Source organism: Manis javanica, chromosome 16, assembly GCF_040802235.1.
Source record: "Manis javanica isolate MJ-LG chromosome 16, MJ_LKY, whole genome shotgun sequence".
In the NCBI taxonomy this organism is placed as follows: domain Eukaryota; kingdom Metazoa; phylum Chordata; class Mammalia; order Pholidota; family Manidae; genus Manis; species Manis javanica.
Genome location: NC_133171.1, coordinates 37,981,847 through 38,001,628, shown reverse-complemented (window position 1 = coordinate 38,001,628; position 19,782 = coordinate 37,981,847). Strand labels below are relative to the sequence as shown.

Sequence of the window (19,782 nt, the reverse complement as noted above, 5' to 3'; positions counted from 1 at the left end):
ACTTGAGGAGTGATCTTCAAAGCAGCATGCATACCGTCCAAGGACAATATAATCTCTGGGGTTGGTTAAGAAAATATTACACTCCATCCATATTTTATTAAGAGTGCATTTATTGTATAGCCCCTGATATTTTTTAATATATGTGGTAATGCACAAAGCATATTTATATAGAAGGACTTATGTTTGTTAACTCCTTCAACAAATATTTACTCTGGGCTTGGCATATTACTAAGGATGCAGTGGAAAACAAGACAGATGAATCTCTGCCTTCATAGAGTTTACATTCCAGTGGAGGATATTCTAGCCAATAAGTAAATGTATCATAAAAGGACAGGAAGTAACACACTGTAAAAAATAGGGCATGAGACAAAGCAATGTGGGGCTGGTTCATTCATATTGCAAGATCGGGGCAAGTCTCTCGGAGGAGGGTACAGGCCGGAATGGAGAGTCAGGGAAATGAAAATTAATGAACTGCAGCTACAAATAACAATAAGTCACATAAATATATTGAATCTAAGAATACAGACACAATTCAAATACATGCATATTATGTAATTTCATTTATATGAAGATAAAAAAACAGGCAGGAACTGCACTTCAGGCCGAGGCGTGGGGTACAGTGAATGACGCAGAAATGCAGATGGGGTCAGGGGCCAGCTCGGGGCTTTGCAGTCAGTGGCATAACAAGGCTGGAAAGATAGGGTGGTGGGAGCAGTCATCCAGGGTACAGGTAACAAGCCTGCAGAGAATTTAAAAGTAAAACCAACTAAAAGTTGATCTGCTTTTCATTGCCACCATGTGCCTGTAATCCCAAACAACATCAATGATACAATACTTATCCCTAAAGAGACAGCTCCTGTCTATGGTAGAATTGCAATTAATATAGAGAAGAAGAGAGCAATAGAAAATAGAAAAACACCACAGCAGTAATTGTTATAGATAAAATCCATCAATGTATGCTAAAATTAGTGGGAAAACCTTTAAGGGGAAACAGGATTTTCATAATTTCAGAGTATCTCCCTCAAAATATTTATCAACTGCAAAGGGAAAGATGGTAACTTTACAGGGGAGAAACCCAGCAGATACCTTCTTAACCAAACGATCAAGGTCAACATCACCAAAAATATGATATATTGATATCATGAACTCCTTGATATTCACTGAGAAAGACATTATGTTTTTATGTGGTATCTTTGCCAAAGATGCAAAGATGAGACGCATAAAGGGTATTCAACAAAATCACTGACCAGTACTCTTAAAAAGTGTCTGATCCCTTGTCTGATCCCAGACAAGGGCAGTCTGAGGAACTGTCACAGATTGCAGGAGATTAAAGAGAAATGACAACTGAATACAATATGGGATTCTGAAACAGAAAAAGAATGTAAGTCAGAAATAGTGAAATTTGAATAATGACAGTAATTTATTTAATAGTATTGTGCCACTATTATTTACTGTAACTATTGTACCATTTATATGGGTTTGATCATTGCACTATGTTTATGTAAGATGGTAATTCTAGGGGAAGTTTGGTGAAGGGTATATAAGAATTCTTTATTATTTATGTAACTTTTCACTAAGACTGAACTTCAAAATTAAAAGGTAAAATTTAAAAAAATTTTTTTAAATACTCCTTCCTGCCTGGATAAACTATAGCTATTCTCCCCCCAGCTTCTTGGTACATCCCTGCTGGTAGCCATGCTCAGAACTTTGTATTTTATTCTAAGTGTGATGGGGGTCATTGGAGGTTTGAGAGCAGTGATGTGATTTGATTTTTATTAACTATATTGTGGATGTTTGTTGACATTTTTTATTATAGAAGTATCTAATCAAAGAAGTTTGGAGAATATTAGATTAGGGAATGATATGCAGAAATTATTTTACTAAAAGGTAACCCAGTGACATTCTTTGATAAGTAAGAAATTGTTATACAAATAACTCCATGGTCTGAGTGAGAAGTTACATGCTGAAGTTGTAATATGAGAGACAGTCAAGAATAAACATGTCTGTATTTAGGCTTGTTCAATCTAGAATTTGTTTCCTAATAATTCTGTGATCATTCTCAGGGATTCGATTTAGAAGTCTTATCTACAGGATAGCTTCTCAGAATCACTTTCAACTTTTTGATTATATATTCATTCCTCCCTTCTTAAATTTTTTCTTTAAAATTATGTTGATAGATGGATTTGTTTAAAGAATTAACCTCGCACAATCATCTTAGTGTCCATGAAGCTGAACGTAATTCTAGCCAAGAGGTCTCAAACTGACAGCCTGTGGGCGGAATGTAGCCCACACGTGTGTTTTGTTTGGCCTGTGTGGTGCTTTGAAGAGTTAAAGTCAACATTTTTAAATTGGGGGCTTTACACATGAATCCAGATTTCTAAGTTCTCGTGAAAAATTGGAAAATCTAGTAACTTTGGGCCTACATTCCCACAAGGCAACAATCAGTTGGTGTTGAGTTGGGCAGCCTCCTTTAGCTAAGCCATGTCCTCCTCTCCAGGCCACCTGAGTCCCCTCAGACAGCTCATTTATGTTATGCATTATATACTAGGTCATAATATATATCTAGATCCTGTAGGTATTTAGATTTGGGCATGTGGATAGATCACATGCCTCCATAATATCCTTTTCTCTCTTCCTTTCCAGGAATCCCCCATCCCAGAAGACAAAGACCGCCGATTTGTCTTCTCTTATTTTCTAGCCACTGACACGATCAGTATCTTTGAGCCTCCTGTTCGCAATTCTGGTATCATTGGGGGCAAGTACCTTGGCAGAACCAAGGTCGTTAAGCCGTACTCTTCTGTGGAAAACCCTGTCTACTACGGCCCTAGTGACTTCTTCATTGGTGCTGTGATTGAGGGTAGGTCTAAACAGTTTGAGACTTCCTAATAGTCAAGTGAATGGGTTCTTCTTATTTGGAATTTAATTCAGTGAACCCTTGTAGGGGCAGTTAAGCTGCAGCTGAGCTGCGATAAAGTTAATCTTGTTAATGTGGTACAGTGTCTTAATTTCCTTTCTTATCACTTAAACTGTAAATTGGGTATATTTGTTCGCTGTGGATGTAGACCCTATACTTCCTAAATGCTTAGCCAACCATTGCATATTAGTTTATTTGCAACTTTTTGACATTACATGCTCATTCCTTCCTTCTTAAATTTTCTCTTTAAAATTATGTTTATAAATAAATTTGTTTGAAGAATTGACCTTGCACAATCATCTTAGTGTCCATGAAGCTGAACATAATGCTAGCCAAATGGTCTCAAACTGTCAGCCTGTGGGCAGAATGTAGTCCACACGTGTGTTTTGTTTGGCCTATATGGTGCTTTGAAGACTTGAAGTCAACAGTTTTAAGAGCTATTGAAAGTTCATTAGTCTGGGTCACAAATGCATATCTGTGAATTCATCATTGGAGGATCAGTATTATTTTAATCCTGATCAAGTAATAAAAACATAACCATGAAAGTGCCTTTTTCCTGTCTCCCCAGTGTTTGGCCACCGCTTCATCATCCTTGATGCAGACGACTATGTTTTGAAGTACATGGAGAGCAATACTGCCCAGTTTTCACCAGAAGCACTCTTGTCAATTCAGAACCATATTCATAAGCGAAAAACTCCTGCACCAGATTTGGAAAGGTACGTTCACTCATCTAGGGTCCATTTTGGCTTTGGCACATATGAGATATTCAACAAATAGTTCTTGATGAAATGAATGAGTAATCACAGTTTAGATTTTCAGTTTTCCCTCACCAAGTGGGAGTTTATCAGACATTCAAAGAAAGTTCCCTGGGTCCAATATAAAAGCTAGTAACTTAGAACTTTTTCAACTTCATTTATTTAGCAAATAATTATTGAATGCCTGGTATGTGTCAGATACTATCACTGGGCTTTTATCAGTAAACAAAATAGATAAGAACTCGCTACCCTCATGGAGTTAACCTTCTAAGCAGTGGGAGATAGCCAATAAGTACAAGCAAGTAAATAATACTGTATATTGAGTGATGAGTGCTGTGGAAAAGTGGAACAAAATAAGGGTGATAGGGTTTCTGGAGGGTGGTGGATTGTAGCTGATCGGGGGAGGTGGTCACACCTTGAGAATGTGACACTGCGCAAACACTTGAGTGTAAAGGAGTGAGTGTATGACTATCCGGGAAGAGGGAATGGTGTGTGCTTAGACCCTAAGTAGTATCTGGCAAGGAGCAGGCCAGTGAGAGTGGCTGGGTGGAGTGAGTGGGAGGAAGAGATGTAGGAGATGCAGTTGGAAAACCAACAAGGGGCTGGATTGTGTAGGACCTTCTAGGTCTTTGGAAAGATGTTGCTTTCCTTTGAGTGAAATGGAGAGCCATTATGGTGATTCTGAGTGGAGGGTGGCAAGATTTAACATATGTTTTTATTTTCTTTCTTTCTTTATTTTAATTAAGATATCTTTGGTATACAATCTTATGAAGATTTCACATGAGCCACATTGTGGTTTCAACATTCACCCACATTATCAACTCCCCCCCACCCCATTACAGTCACTGTCCATCAGCATAGTAAGATGCTATTGAGTCATTACTTGTCTTCTTCGTGCTGTACTGCCTTCCCCGTGACCTACCTATATTGTGAGTGCTAATTATAATGCCCCTTAAGATTTGATATGTTTTTAAAATAACTACCCTGTCTGTTGTATTGAGAATAAATTGGGAGGAAGATTAGTTGGGAGAATATTGCTGTAATTTGGGCAAAAGAACATGGTGCATGGACCAGGATAGATCAGTGAATGTGGGTGAAGTGGTCTGATTTTGGATATATTTTGAAGGTAGAGTCAGTAGGATTTCAGACAGATTACATGGGGGATATGAGAGAAAATAACTAAGGTTGACTCTAAGATTTTTGGCCTGAGCAACTGGAAGGAAGTTGAATGACAACTGAGATGGGGAAGATTTGCATTGTGGGTAGAAGAGGTTTTTTTGAGGGGGAGCTTTCAGTTTTGGATATACTAGGGTTAAGATATCTATCAGATATCCAGTAAATATCAAACAGGCTGTTGCATATATAAATCTGGAGTTCAGGTGAGAAGTCTGGACTGGAGATGTAAACATGGGAGTAGTTGGCAGCATACAGATGACATTTTAAGCCATGGGGTTGGGTGGAACCTCCACGGACTGAGCTCTGGGTTCCTCCAACAGTGAGAGCTGTGAAAAGAAGATTGCCAAGGACAACTAGAGAGACAGGAAGGAAACCCAGTGGGCGCGGGATCCTGGAAGCCAAATGAAGAAAGTACAGGCAGTCTTCCCTTTGCACAGCAGCAAGGGACTATAAAAATGACCTTGCCAAATAACCTTTAATAATCAATTGGAACATTTATTATTGTTCTATGACCTTAAAAAAACTTTGTCAAACATGAAAAACCAGTGGTTATAAATGTATAGAGAAATGCAAAAATAGTAAACGAATTTTCATTTTGTAAACTATAATTTATAATATTGGCAACATTGCAAATTAAAGTGTTTTATTTCTTTATAAAAATTTTATCGAGAGTAGTTTGAACAATGCTTGCCTTCTCGTTGTATAACAACATGACAGATAACACGATGCAGAGTGAACCTCTTTCTGTGCCTTGGCAAATTGTCATGTGTCTTTCAACATCCAACATTTTATTATTTTTGCTTTCAATGTTGTAAAATATCTCCTAGAGTTCCTATAATAGCAGTGAAATATCTCTGAGAGTTCCTTTAATGTGAAGTGTTTTGCGAGTATCTAGGATATCTTTAAACTTTTCATTACAACCACTTTCCTCATTTATATCACAGGCTGGCTTTCCTCTGGCTGTTTATTGAGAGTCTCTTGAACGGTGGCAATGTCAGCGATCCCACAGTTAGCTACTGTTTTTATAACCCCATTGTGTTTGATTCACATTTTATTGCTAGTGTTATCACTTTTTGTTCCTTTGCTTCACTTTCATCTGCTCTGGCCAATTCCCTCTTTCAATTATCCAATTCTGTAAAAGGGGTTCATCACTGAAAGACAAGGAGGCAACGTAGTTGTGACTTTGCTGTCTAGATGTGAACTGAAAAACAGATGCGCAGTGGCCAATCACCAGCAGACTCTGAAAAAATAATGTGATTGTCACTGGTCATGATGTGAGTACATTATTTATGTAGTGATCAGTGGATTGACAACCTGACAGTAAATTTGTACTTTGTGCAATTCCTCTTTGTTAATAAACTGTGGTAACTGAAATTTGAACCCTGCTATTGACCGTCGGATTTATTTAACTAAACAGTGGTAACTGAAATGTATGCATTCCAGAATCATGCAAAGGGAAAACCGCTTGTAGATCAAGGCAGATGGAATGATTCATTGAATCAGATGGGGATTTAGCCATGTAGGGGGGCCTTAATGAGGAGTCTTGTGGAATAGGATGGGAAGGGCAGGAAAACCTGGTAGAAGTGGATTTAAGAGAGAATGGGAGGAGAGGAATTTGAGACTACAGGTAAGGACAACTCTTTTGAGGGAGTTTGGTTCAAAGGGGAACAGAAAAATGGGACAGTAGCTGGCAGATGAAATGGAGGTCAGAGAAGGTTTTTGTTTGTTTAGATAGAATAAATAATGGCATGTTTGTATGTAAATGGAAATGATTCTGCAGAGAAGGAAACATTGATGAATATGTGAGAGAGGGGAGATTTGTGGAGTAGATGAGAAAGGATGAGATTTAGTACACACGTGGAGGAACTGGCTTTACATAGATGCACCGATCATTCACCTCTGGCAGTTATTCTCAAACCTTTTGGTCTCAGGACACCTTTAATCTTGTAAAGATTATGGAAGATCTCAAAGAGTTTTTGTTTACTTGGTTTATATCTATTGATAGTTACCATACTGGAAATGTATGGTTGTTTAAAAAAACCAATAAACCTACTTCATGTAGATAACAGAATATTTATTTCTAAAAAACATCCTATATTTTCCAAACAAAAAGGTTTAGTGAGGAGAGGGGCATTGTTTTGAATTTTTGCAAGTCTCATTAATGTCTGACTTTACCAATAGAAGACAGCTGGATTTTCATCTGCTTCTGTATTCAGACCACTGCATATCGTTCATCATGCAACCTCTGGAAAGTTCTGTGCACTTATGAGAAAACCAGAGTAAAAAAAAGCAACTAATAATGATTTAGTATTTTTATGAGAATAGTTTTGACCTCACAGATCCCCAAAAGAATCTCAGGAACATCCGAGGGTCCCAGGACTACCCTTTGAAACCATCTATGGTGACTTCAGGAAGGCTGAGTGTGTGGGTACAGATGCTGGTAGGGTACACGTGTGGATGAGGGGCCCTTCTGATTATGTCGGTGTATTTTTCCCATAGGAAGAATGAGGATGGGGAGATGTTGGAGGTTTCAGGGGAAGAAAAGTTGTAAAATGCTCCATCCTGGTGGCTATATAAATCAATATAAAAACAAAATGAAAATAAATGCATAGGATTATTTTATCTACTGTTTAGAAAGAAAAAACCAATTATAATTAATATTTACTATCGGTTGAAAAAATGCATCATAATTCCAGAGATGTAAAAAAGGTGAAAAAATTTTGTCTCAGGACTAAAGAAACATGGCAGCTGTTGAGGAAAGTGGGAGGCACGTGGGCTGGAGAAGCGGAGTTTGGTGGGTGGGCAGCATCGAGGGGCAAGTTGAGATTCATGGTCATACATTTAATTCAAGTACTTCTTAAATGTTTTTTTTCTGTAATTCTCCCATGTCTTTGAAAATACTGGAAGCACTGGAGAGCTTTTTGCTTTGGCATACTACCAGTAGAATCTTTTTTTTTTTTCTGAATTAGTAATGAGGAAAAGAGAGTGTTGTGGCACTTAGAATAAGATACCAATAAAAATGAGAAATTTGGGTTCTGGGTTAAGAGTCCCATCACTATGGAACTTGGTCCTTGCCTTACCTCTCTTCTCTTGCGATGGCTCAGAGATGAGGGACAGAAAGTGCTTGGAGGCATATGAACCCAAGTGTCACAGCTCCCGTGTCTTCTGCCCTTCCTGTCTTCAGCTCCTGACTCCTTCCATATGGTAAAGAATGCAGCTCTAAGGACATAGAACTCCTTTTTTCGGACTGATCATTGCTAAGGATAATGAAAGGGAATTCCAAGTAGTGGTCAGGCCTGAGTACTTTCTATATTAAGTGTCAATTTGGATGGTGAAAATTTGGAGTTTGCCATTTTCTTTCTCTGAGACAGAAATTTAAAACAGTACACATGTCATTGAATACTGAATATTGACTTCATCTTGGAGACCTTCCTGAAATACATGGGACTTAGATTTTTAGATGACAGGTGCTTATAAATCCACCTTCTACATAAAATCTCCATATGTTAATAGCATAAACCCACACTTGTGTTTTGTATATGTTGTTATTGTTTTTCTAGCATGCCCATTTGTGTTCTTCAACTTCAGGGGGACCCTCCTCCCCTGCTCAATGATTCTTTCAATCCTCTTTTTCATTTCCAGCCATTTTTCCCAGATCGACATTCCCAATATTCTCATTCCCTTTTCCATTTTCTTTAAGCTCCAAGCTCTTCTTTATTCACTTTGCCATTGGTCTCAAATTTGAGATAAAATGATCCAATGGAAGCTTCTTCATATTTCCCACTCTTCACCTTGGAATATATCTGTACTATCACTCATTTTCTCTTTATCTTCTTATCAGGCAGAGATAAGTAGCTTCCATTTCCCCAAATGTTATTTTTCTGTTTTGTGTCTGTAACCACCTCCTTTCTGACTGCTCCAGAATCCAGTCTTCACAAATGGCTTCCTTGAAGGCCATTGGGTGAGTTCCAAATCTAATGGTCTCTTGTTATATATTTATTAATTCAACAGATACTTGAATGTATACATGCACCAGGCCTAACAAATGCTTAGGCAAATGTGTGAGGGAGTAGGGAGCTCAAAGTCTAGGGGAAGCGTGGGTAAACCTTTCTGTAAAATGATTTATCACCACTCAACTCTGCCTTATAGGGTGAAAGCAGTGGTGGACACTGTGTCAATGAATGGGTGTGGCTGTATTCCAGTTAAACTTTATTTTTAGAAAGGCAGCAGGCTCACTGTGGCCTGTGGCCTGTAGTTTGCCAACCCCCTGGTCTAGTATTTAGGCCTTTTTGATATACATATAATAAAAATTACTTTTTACCACTCCCTGTTTTAAACCCTCTCTTTTGAGTTCTAGAAAGTCAGTCTCTGATGTTCCTCCCATGTCTCTGGAAGCCTACTTAGTATCTTCTCCCTACTTTGTCTACTATCCTGGTGATTCTCAAGGTCATACCTTGGTCTTCTCGTTTGCTTTCCCTAAACTTTCTTAACAACCTTAGCTCATCGCATTGCAGTATCTAAATGAATTGCTTTCCATCCTGACCCTTCTCCTGATTCTATTCTTAGAATCCTGTCCAGCTGAGCCACCAGCAACTCATACTTTGTACAACTAAAAATGAACCATTGTCATTTTCATCTTTTTTAGCACACTTACTTTTTTCTCCCTTCTTTCTCTTTATCTGCTTCATAAACTTGTGATAACAATGAGTTTTGATAACATTTGAAGCAACAGCATAGTGTCTGGCACACAGGAGGCAAACAATGAATGTTAATTCCTCTTTCTTAACCACATCAGTGTACCATCTGCCTTGATTTGAAACCTTAGACATAACTTTCACCTCTTCTCTTTTGCCCCATATTCAGTAATCTGCCAACTTCTTGTATTTTATTCTACAATACCTCTTGTCTCTGCCTTTGTTTTCCCCACCATTTCCTAAGTTAAAGCACCCAGTTATTTTGGAGTTGCATTTGTCTGCACATAACAACAACAGTAACAAAAACAAATTTACGTTAGCTTAACCCAGTGGAGTTTTATGTTTATCATGGAGTACCATCTCTGGAGGTAAGCAGTAGGGGGCTGGTGGAGTCGCTTTTTTGTGCCTGCAGAGACTGAACTTTTGTTCTCTCTCTTCTCAGACATCCTTACCAAGTAGGTTTGTCCTCATGCTTTCACTCTGGCCAGAAAGTGAATGTTCTATCTCCAGGATTGCATTTATGTTCCAGGTAGGAGGAAGGGAAGGGACAAAGGATAAAAGATTGAAAAGCCAATCTTATCATGTCTTTTCTGGTTTTAAAGGGCTTATCCAGGAGCTCCACCTAGCAGCTTCTGCTTACCTCTTTTTCTGGGCTGTATCACATGGTCACTCCTAATGGCTGCTTCAAACAAAACAAGGCCTCGGTTAGGAGAAAGGAGAGGATGAATATTGGGCGAGTAACCACCAGTGTCTGCCATTTTCTCATTGCCACTTACCCAGGCTTCCCAGTTCCTCCCATCTCCCCACCTCCACTCTTTTTTCCTTAATCCACTTCACACACTGTTACCAGGGCAGTCATCCTGGAACTTGGCTCCAAATTCCTCATACTACTACGCCCTGCCCCAGTTTTACTGAGATATAATTGACAAGTAAAATTATATATATATAAAGTACACAATATAATGATTTGATATACATATACATTGTGAAATAACTACCACAATCAAGTTAAATAAACATGGATACATTTAATTGTGTGTGTGTGTGTGTGTGTGTGTGTGTGTGTGTGTGTGTGTGTGTAATGGAAATGCTTAGGATCTACTCGGTTATTGAATTTCAAGAATACAGTATAGTATTAATTATAGTCACCATACTGTGCATTAAATCCCCAGAACTTTCTTATCTCATAACTGAAAATTTGTACCCTTTAACCATCACTGCCCCTTTCACCCACTTCCCAGCCCCTGGCAACCATCCTTCTACTCTGTTTCTGTGAGTTTGACTTTTTTTAGATTCCACATATAAGTAAGATCATACGGTATTTGTCTGTCTTTGTATGGGTTATTTCACTAAGCATAATGTCTCTCAGGGTCATCTGTGTTGTCACAAATGGCAGGATTTCCCTTTTTTAATGGCTGAATAATATTCTATTTGTGTGGGCATGCCACAGTTTTAAATTCTGTTCATCCATCGATGAACACTGTGATTGTTTTCATATGTTGACTATCGTGGATCGTGCCACAGTGAACACAGGAGTGCAGATTTCTCTTTGAGATACTTATTCCATGTACTTGTTGGCCGTCTCTGTCCTCTTTCAAAAAATGTCTATTTCAAGTCTTTTGCCCATGTTTAAGTTGGATTGTTTGTTATTTTGCTACTGAGTTGTATGAGCTCCTTATATATTTTAGATATTAACCTCTTATCAAGATACATGGTTTGTGCTATGGTCTGAATGTTTGTGTCCTTTCAAACATCATATATTGTTTTTTTCCCTTTTGTTTTCTTCTAGGAGTTATAGTTTCAGGTCTTATGTTTAAGTCTTCATAATTGTGAGTTATATAAAATAGGGACCCAATTTCATTCTTTTGCATGTGTATATCCAGTTTTCTCAACACCAATTACTGAATAGACTGTCTTTCCCCATTGTGTATTCTTGGTACCCTTGTCAAAGATTAGCTGACCATATATTACTGGGTTTATTTCTGGGCTCTGTATTCTGTTCTATTGGTTTGTGTGTCTGTTTTTAATGCCAGTACCATACAGTTTTGATTACTATAATTTGAACCATTGGAACTTTGATAGGGATTGCGTTGAATCTGTAAATCACTTTGGATAGTATGGACATTTTAACAATATTAATTCTTCCAGTCAAGAAAATAAAATATCTTTCCATTTGTTTGTGCCCTCTTTAATTTTTTTCATTGGTGTATGTCTTATAGTTTTCAGCATATAGGTCTTTCACCTTCATTAAATTTGTTCCTAAGTATTTCATTTCTGATGCTATTGTAAATGGAATTGTTTTCTTAATTTCTCTTTCAGATAGTTCATACTATACATCTATAGTATTAGAAACACAACTGATTTTTATATATTGATTTTATATCCTGGAACTTCACTGAATTTGTTGACTATTTTAACAGTTGGTAGAACCTTTAGGGTTTTCTGTGTATAAGATCATGTCATCTTCAAACAGACAATTTACTTCTTCCTTTCCTATTTTGATGCTTTTTATTTCTTTTTCTTGGCTAATTATTCTGGCTAGGTCTATGTTGAATAGAAATGGTAGGAGTGGGCATCGTTATCTTGCTCCTGATTTTAGAGCCTGGGCATCTTATCACATTTACTGATTTGTGTATGTTGAACCATCCTTGCATACCAAGGGTAAATCCCACACGATCATGGTGTTATGATCCTTTTAACCTGCTGTTGAATTCAGTTTGCTAGTATTTTGTTCAGGATTTTTGTACCTATGTTCACCAGGGATATTAGCCTATAATTTTATTTTCTTGTGGTGTTATTGTCTGGCTTGGTATCAGGTCATCAGGGTAATGCTGGCCTTGTAATATGAATTTTGGAGTGTTCTTCCTCTTCAATTTTTTGGAAGAGTTTGAGAAGGATTGGGATTAATTCTTCTTTAAGTGATTGGTAGAATTCACCAGTGAAGCCATGTGGTCCTGGAATTTTCAGTGTTGGGGTATTTGTGTTTACTAATTTGGTGTCCTTATTATTGATCTATTCAAATTTTCTATGTCTTCGTGATTCAGTCTTCAGAGGTTGTATTTTTCTATGAATTTATCCATTTCTTCAAGGTTATCCAATTTATTAATGTATAATTATTCATAGCAGTATGATATGATACTCTGTATTTATGTGGTATCAATTGTAATGTCTCCTCTTTCATTTCTTATTTTAAGGGTTTTTATCTTAGTAATCTAGCTAAAAGTTAATCAATTTTGTTTATCTTATCAAAAAATCAGCTCTTAGTTTTATTGATCTTTTCTGTCATTTTTCCGATCTCTAATTTATTTCTGCTGATTTTGTTATTTCCTTCCTTCTGCTAAATTTGGGCTTCGTTTTTTCTTCTTTTTATAGTTTCTTAAGGTGTAAAGTTGGGTTGTTTACTTGAGATATTTGTTTTTTCCTAATGTAGGCATTTATCACCATAAATTTCCCTTATAGAACTGTTCTTCTGCATCCCACAAGTTTTGGCATGTTGTATTTCCACTTTCATTTGTTTCAAGATTTTTTAAATCTCCCTTTGACCTTCGATTTCTTCACCATACTACTTTCAAGAGGTTACCATCACTTAAAACAAAATGAAAGTTCTTAGTCTGGCATCCAAGAACCTCAATAGCATGGATCCAAATGACCATCTAATTTAGAGTTCCAGCTTACCTTTCCACAAACACTCTGTACTTCAGACAAACAGATTTATTATATGAACCTCAAACATTCCTTTCTTCATGCCTTTTCCCAGCTATTCCCATTGTTTTGGTCCAAGTCTCACATCCTTCAAGGCCTAGGTCAGATGCCACCTCCTAGTTCAGCCTTTCCTGATCCTCTCATCCTGTTTACCCATCTTAAATGGTAATGGTCATGTTTTCCCTTCTGTTAGTGATTTTGAAGTCTGTGGTTAACTGTCATTCTGGAGAACAGGGATACTTACTAAAGACAGATTTCTTGTTATACTCAACAGTGTATTCTAAAACTAGCATTAAGACATACATCTCAATAGTTGTTATATGAGTGAATGAATATTTTTACCAGGACTGACAGTAGAACTTTCTTAAAAGCTAGCATTTGTGTGTGTCTGCTATATCAGGTACTAAGCACTTTACATGCAGTAATTAATTTAATTCTTACAATAATTTTTATGAGATGGCTTCCCTTAAAATCTCTCATATATATAAGGAAACTGAGGCACAGAACAGTTAAGCAATCAACTCAAGATCATGCAACCTGTAAGTGGCAAAGCTGAGTAAAAAGCTCATACTCTTTACTATGATTTGTCCTGCCTTTCTGAAAAAAGCACCAAGAAATTGGTGATGTTCTTACTTAGCTTCCTGACTACTTGAAGCTCTAGACTTGGGACTTCCTGTCCTGGGAGTGGGTTTATCTTTACTGGGGCCAAGAGGTTGGTATCATAGACTGACCCACTGCAAAACAAAATAATGCCCATAAGAAAGAGTAAACAAGATTACAGACCATTTGCCTTTTAAGAAAATACATGAATTCCATTTAGTTCTTGCTAAGTAGAAGGCTTTGGCAGGTTGCTCATAGCAAAATAGTGTAAGAGCAGACTGGAAAACCATGACGTCTCTCTTACCTATGGGAGATTAATCACCCTATAAAACTCATGTTTGCTTTTATGGAAAGTAAAGGGGGGAATTGGCGGGCTTGGCACAGAGTCTGCATTTAGCACGTTGGGAACCCTGCCACCTCTCAGCTGGCAGTCCCTGTTGAGGATAACCAGTTGGCCCCTGTGTTCCCTTGTTAACTTGTGGAATGAACCTTACTCTGGGTCTTGCAGCTCCTACAGAATGTACCCTGGCCTTAGCAACCTCAATAAAGTAGAGGCTGCAACTTTAACTAGCTCTGTTGAGCTGGTTTAACAGTACCACCTGTTATGAGCTCTGTTTGAATACCCTCTACTCAAAGTCAGCAGATGTCATGGGCATTTCCCCTCTTGTATGAAGCAGTATGAGTATCTGGCTTCTTCAGGAAAGGGGGAGTAATTTTCTCTTTACAAAATGATTGGATGGTCACATTTTAAATTATGTGCTCCGTGGCTCTAACTCCTGGAAAGATATCAAAGATTGAGCTTGATTGGTTTCTGCCACTAAAATATTTCCCTGGCAGTCATTCATAATTTAGTATATATGATTGACGATAACCATTTTGCTTCTACAAGTAAATAATGACAGACTGCATTTGGGTACTGAAGATTTTTATTATAATTTTTTTTATTTTTGTCTTACACAAAAATAACACATGCCTAGAAAAAAACATATCAGGGAGTAAAAATTTAAGAAATACAAGTAGAAATAAGCAGAAATAGTTCACAAAATGCCACGACCCAGAGAAGATTACTTCAAATATTTTGTTTTAATATATACATAACGGAATAATTCTATTAATACTATTTTACCAGCTTTTTCACTTGATAGTATATCATGAGCATTTCAGTTACCATGAAATATCTTAGGAAGCATTGATAATTTTTTAGTAGGTACTATAATTATTTGGGTTTTATAGACACATATGAAGGAGCAATGAAAAGTTTTGCTCCCACCCCATCTTCCATCTACCTACTTGTTACCCTCTATTATCTATAGATAACTACCACTTTTATTGGTTTTTGTTGCACAACGTAAGTAAATTTAATTATATATTCATATTCCCCAACTTTTACACAAAGGTAGCATTCTATGCACACTACTGCAGTCCATTTTCTCATTAACAATATATCCTTATTGTGTTTCTGCAACCTTGTCAATGCTGCATTATTACTACATTGTCTGCTTGTAGTGTATATCATTAACCAGCTCCTGATTGGAACTCTGGGGGAAAATCTTTCTCCCAGCCTGGGGCAAATTACCTTTGAAACTGAAATCAGTCAAAGGGAGAAATAAAGTGGGAGAAACCCGTTTATTGCTTACAAGCAGTCATCCACTTCTGCTCACCCATGTCTCTCACCACCGGGCTGTGAAAAGGGAAACTTCTCTGATCCAGTTACACCCTCACTCCCCCCACCCTTGTAATCACCTATTGATATGGAGATGTACAAGGCCAGGCAAGAGATTCTGGAAATATTGCAATTTTACTCACACTGATTTTTGGACATTTAGACTTTTATAGGTGTATCTTTGTAAACAACTCATGATTATTTCCTTAGATAAATTATTTGAAATCCTTTGATGGGCTTTTGCTTCATGTTCCCCAGTTGTTCCTAAAAGGTTACACACACCACTTTATAGCTCCCCCAGCAAGAGACACCAGCAGGCAAAAAGGGAAATAAGTTAAAAGAGGCTATTTGGAATAATGAACTTTTTGAATATTATATTCAAGAAAAAATAGGAATGAAAAAGCAGTGATGGATTCGCATTGTGCATGTATGGAGGAGAGGGAGGGGTTCGGTGAGCAGCGGCTGGGCATACTTGACGGAATACATGAGAAAGCAGGTGACATGTCAGTTCTGGTCTTGCTCCTGACATGAGATCCGGGATGTCACTAAGGACTTCAAGTCTGTTTTCTCATCAGAGGGAGAACTGCTAACTGAGTTCATCTGGGCCTGACTTTGCTCCAAAACAGATTTACAAAGATGAAACAAGAAAGTCTTTTCCAGCTCTAAAATTCTTTATTTTTATAATTGTACCTTCATGTTCAGAGGAAATAAAAATCAGGCTTCTGTTTATCCTGGTTATGTTTTGCAGTGATAGACCTTCAACCTGATGTTCTGGGTTACTGATATCTCTTCAGTACAGTGAAGGCTAAGCCTAAACTTCTCGATCCACCACAGAGAGCAGTCTCTTAACTTCCATAGATAACCTTTCACAAAGTTTAGAATGAATTGGAGACAGAACGTTAGAATTACAAGAGATTTTTGACTCACTCCCTCTACATATAGATATATATAAACTCAGAAATGTAGCATAGATGGATTGTCTTGCCAATGGGTTTCAGCCCCAGGCAGGTTCACTGTGGATTCAATGTAACCAAAGAAATGACAGTAGAACATTCTTGGGGTGAAAGGGTTATACCCAACTTTATTTCCACGGTGGCAGGTCAGTCACTAGAATCCTGTCCACTCAGAGCGAGTCTGCAGGCAGCAAGCCAGTCTCCACCTCTGGGCCTCTCTGCCCTCATAGCCGTCCTAGTCTCTGTCCTCGGCACTGCCATCAGTCAAGCCTCTGCTCTGCTCTCTTGCAGCCGTGCCACCGTGTAGCCCAGAGCACTGGGCAGGGCTCTTTTTATAGAGTCAGTAGCCACATATTGCCCACACATGTGTAGTGAGCTAGCCAACCAGGGCCCGGTGAGAATCCTGGCCACAGGAACCTTCACTTTATCCACAATGATGTAGCTCTGCAACAGCATTAAGAAACAATCATGTGACTCCCACAAACACTGAAGTTGGGATGGTAGCAGTGGTAGATTCAGCTCTTTGTGTGCAGTGATTTAACAATGAACAGCAAGGGAGCCCGAGTTTCAGTTCAAAAACCTCTAATCAGGCCTTCCTGATGTGGAGATCAGTCATCAGCCAGCCTGCAGGCAAGTGGTCAGCTGTTAGTCAGCTCAGCATCAAAGCTATTTGTCCTTAGAAGCTTCGCCGACTTCACCAAGTGAGAACTTTGGTCACTGAGGTAAGATTGGTCAAGAACAAATACCATACCATGTGCAGTCACTTCCTTTCTTTACAGCAAGCAAACTGAAAAGGATCCAGGCGTGCAAGAACTGGAAGCATTAATAGACACAATCCAGAAGCAATTGAAAGATCATCCATGCACAGGCAACATTCGCGAAGCATTTCAAGTACATGACAAGGAAGCATCGGGATATGTGGACAAAGAGACATTCTTTAAAATCTGTGACTCTCTTAACCTCCCAGTTGATGATTCCTTGATTAAAGAGGTCAGTATGAGTTACGCTTGTGGGCTGACTGCAGAGGCTGTGCACCAGTCATTCTCTCCCAAAGGCAATTGCGTGTGTAGTTCATTTTGACTGGGAAGATTCAGGATGTTCCAATCAGACCTATTTGGCCCCCGACTGTGGGCCCTTGATTCTTGCCTGGGGTTCTTTTCTAAGTGCTGTTGCAGGGCATCTCTCTAAAAGGGAGTGGGGCTAGAGAGCAGAGTGGCTGGGAAGCCGTGTCAGGGCTAAAGGAGGGCAGCAAAAGTGAGCCTGAGGGGGCAGCTGTCACAGGGACTCCAAGGCCACTGGACTGAGCAAGACAACGGGCAGCCTCTGACACCCTTCACAGCAGACACTTGCATGAGCCCGTCAGTGTGGCTGGCATAGCTGTCCAGCGGCAGTGGCATCTGTAAGGGGTCGCATGGCCAACCTGCTAATGGAGGGAGGACAAGGACATTCTCCTCAAATTTTCATTAGTGAGGTGAGGAGGGCATGGATACCGTTTTTTCATTATAAATCCCTTTAACCAGTGTTTGCTTGAAACTCAGAACAAAATTTCTCCCACAACTGCCAATGACTGGCTTGTTATCAGTGAGACATTCTCACTGATTAAGAATATTCAAGTGCTGTAGACCTTCTAAAGATCTTTTCACCAAAAGGGATGTTCTGAAGTTAAGATTCAGATCGAAGGCTTTTGCGTAGGACAAACGTGACTCGGTCAGAGATGACAATTCTGCACACACAGAAACATTAGCAGGGGACAGGGCAGGGACGCAGATAGGAGAATATTTGCTCATGTGGGCCAAACACCCATTCAGCTTCCCAAGTCTGACTGACAGCATGCCCAGACTTTGATTTATATATCATCTCTACTATCTGTGTGGCCTGGCATGGGAGAGAGAAATTGTAGACAGAGGGAAGTGGGACAGGGAAGGCTTGGTGGGATGGATTTGCAATGCCTCATGTAGGAAAGCATGGCAAATCAGTCTACTACACTCACAGTTGAGTTTCAGGGAACATGGTTTGAGCAGTGACATGACTAGATTCTCTACTGGGCTATGATAACTGCAACCTGGTATTTTAAGAGTCTTACTGTGCACAGACTGGATGGACAAAGCCTTGTATTAAAATATAAAAACAAAAGTGATTTGGAAATAACAATGCTCTTAAAAATACAAACATTAGTCCAGAAATTGTAGGTCATTTACTCCCATCTAAGCTTCAGTTTCATTAACTGTGAAATGGGGATAATGTCTGAGTGACCTGGTAGGTTCACAGAATCCTTTCAGAATCAGTTGAGGATACCGGAGCCCTGAACCAGTTAACACTAATGCCTCAGCTGTGGCACGGAAGGCGGCCCTGAGTGTCCATCTCACCTGCGCTTTGCTTTCTCCCACAGCTGATCAGGATGTGCTCTCGTGGAGAAGACACGATCGACTACTATAACTTCATCCGTGCATTCTCAAACTGATCTAGCTGATGAGAGAATGCAATACAATTTTTTGAGGTTGGACCTACACTTGGAAACATCTTGTACTCTGCAAAGGCATTTCCCGAGCTCTTGAAATTACCTTTTTTGTGTGGCTCTCATTTTTCCCTACTAAAGTCTAAATTAAATTAGATCTTGTAGGAGCTAAGATTGGTGCCTTACTTTGGGAAATAGGGGTAGGGGTGTTGTAATGGTTAATTTTATGTGTCAAGTTGACCGGGCCACGGGGTGCCCAGATATTTGGTCAAACATTAGTGTGTGTGTGTGTGTGTGTGTGTGTGTGTGTGTGTGTGTGTGTGTGTGTGTGTGTGTGTGTGTGTGTGTGTGAAAGTGAGAGAAACATTTGAATTTATAGACTCAAGAAAGCAAATTGCCCTTCCCAGTGTTCGTGGGCCTCATCCAAACCGTTAATGACCTGAATAGAACAAAAAATTGGACCCTTCCTCAAGTAAGAGAGAATTCCTCCCACCTTCAAATGGCAACATCAGCTTTTTCCTACCTTTGGACCCCTGTTCAGCAAGTCTTTAATGGATCTGTACCCATTGGCAGCACGTGGAGATACTTGGCAACTTTTGTCCCTAGTCGAAATGGAGATATTGGGAAAAGTCTCGTATCACATCCTCTTAGCTGCCCTTTGAGCTCCAGGTGCTCAGATCCCTTCTAGCCTCAGTTCTGACATCTTTTCTCCTTTTCATTTTCCTGCACCTTTTTCACTATAATGGAGACCAGGATTAAAATGTCAGCCTCGCTGTAATTGTTTGATATGTCTGAGAGACAGCTGTCTTGAATAAGGTCGGCACCATTCACATACATGCCTTAAGCTTGTTGTCCACGCCTCACTTTCCA

The 19,782-nt window shown here is 39.0% G+C and overlaps 1 protein-coding gene across 4 annotated transcripts in view; it reads left to right on the top strand.

Moving 5' to 3' along the window:
* EFHC1 (EF-hand domain containing 1) overlaps positions 1 to 19,093 on the top strand; it is a 52,100-nt gene extending 33,007 nt beyond the window's left edge. For 2 of the 4 annotated variants that reach the window (XM_073225000.1, XM_073225001.1), the window contains exons 8-11: positions 2,644 to 2,857; positions 3,483 to 3,630; positions 17,237 to 17,447; positions 18,847 to 19,089. In XM_073225000.1, the coding sequence (XP_073081101.1) occupies positions 2,644 to 2,857; positions 3,483 to 3,630; positions 17,237 to 17,447; positions 18,847 to 18,918 (645 nt within the window). In that variant the 3' untranslated portion in view covers positions 18,919 to 19,089. Of the gene's footprint in view, positions 1 to 2,643; positions 2,858 to 3,482; positions 3,631 to 17,236; positions 17,448 to 18,846 lie in introns of all 4 variants that reach the window. The other 2 variants (XM_037002864.2, XM_037002866.2) reach the window with 2 other exon arrangements.
* The last annotated feature ends 689 nt before the right edge of the window (positions 19,094 to 19,782 follow it).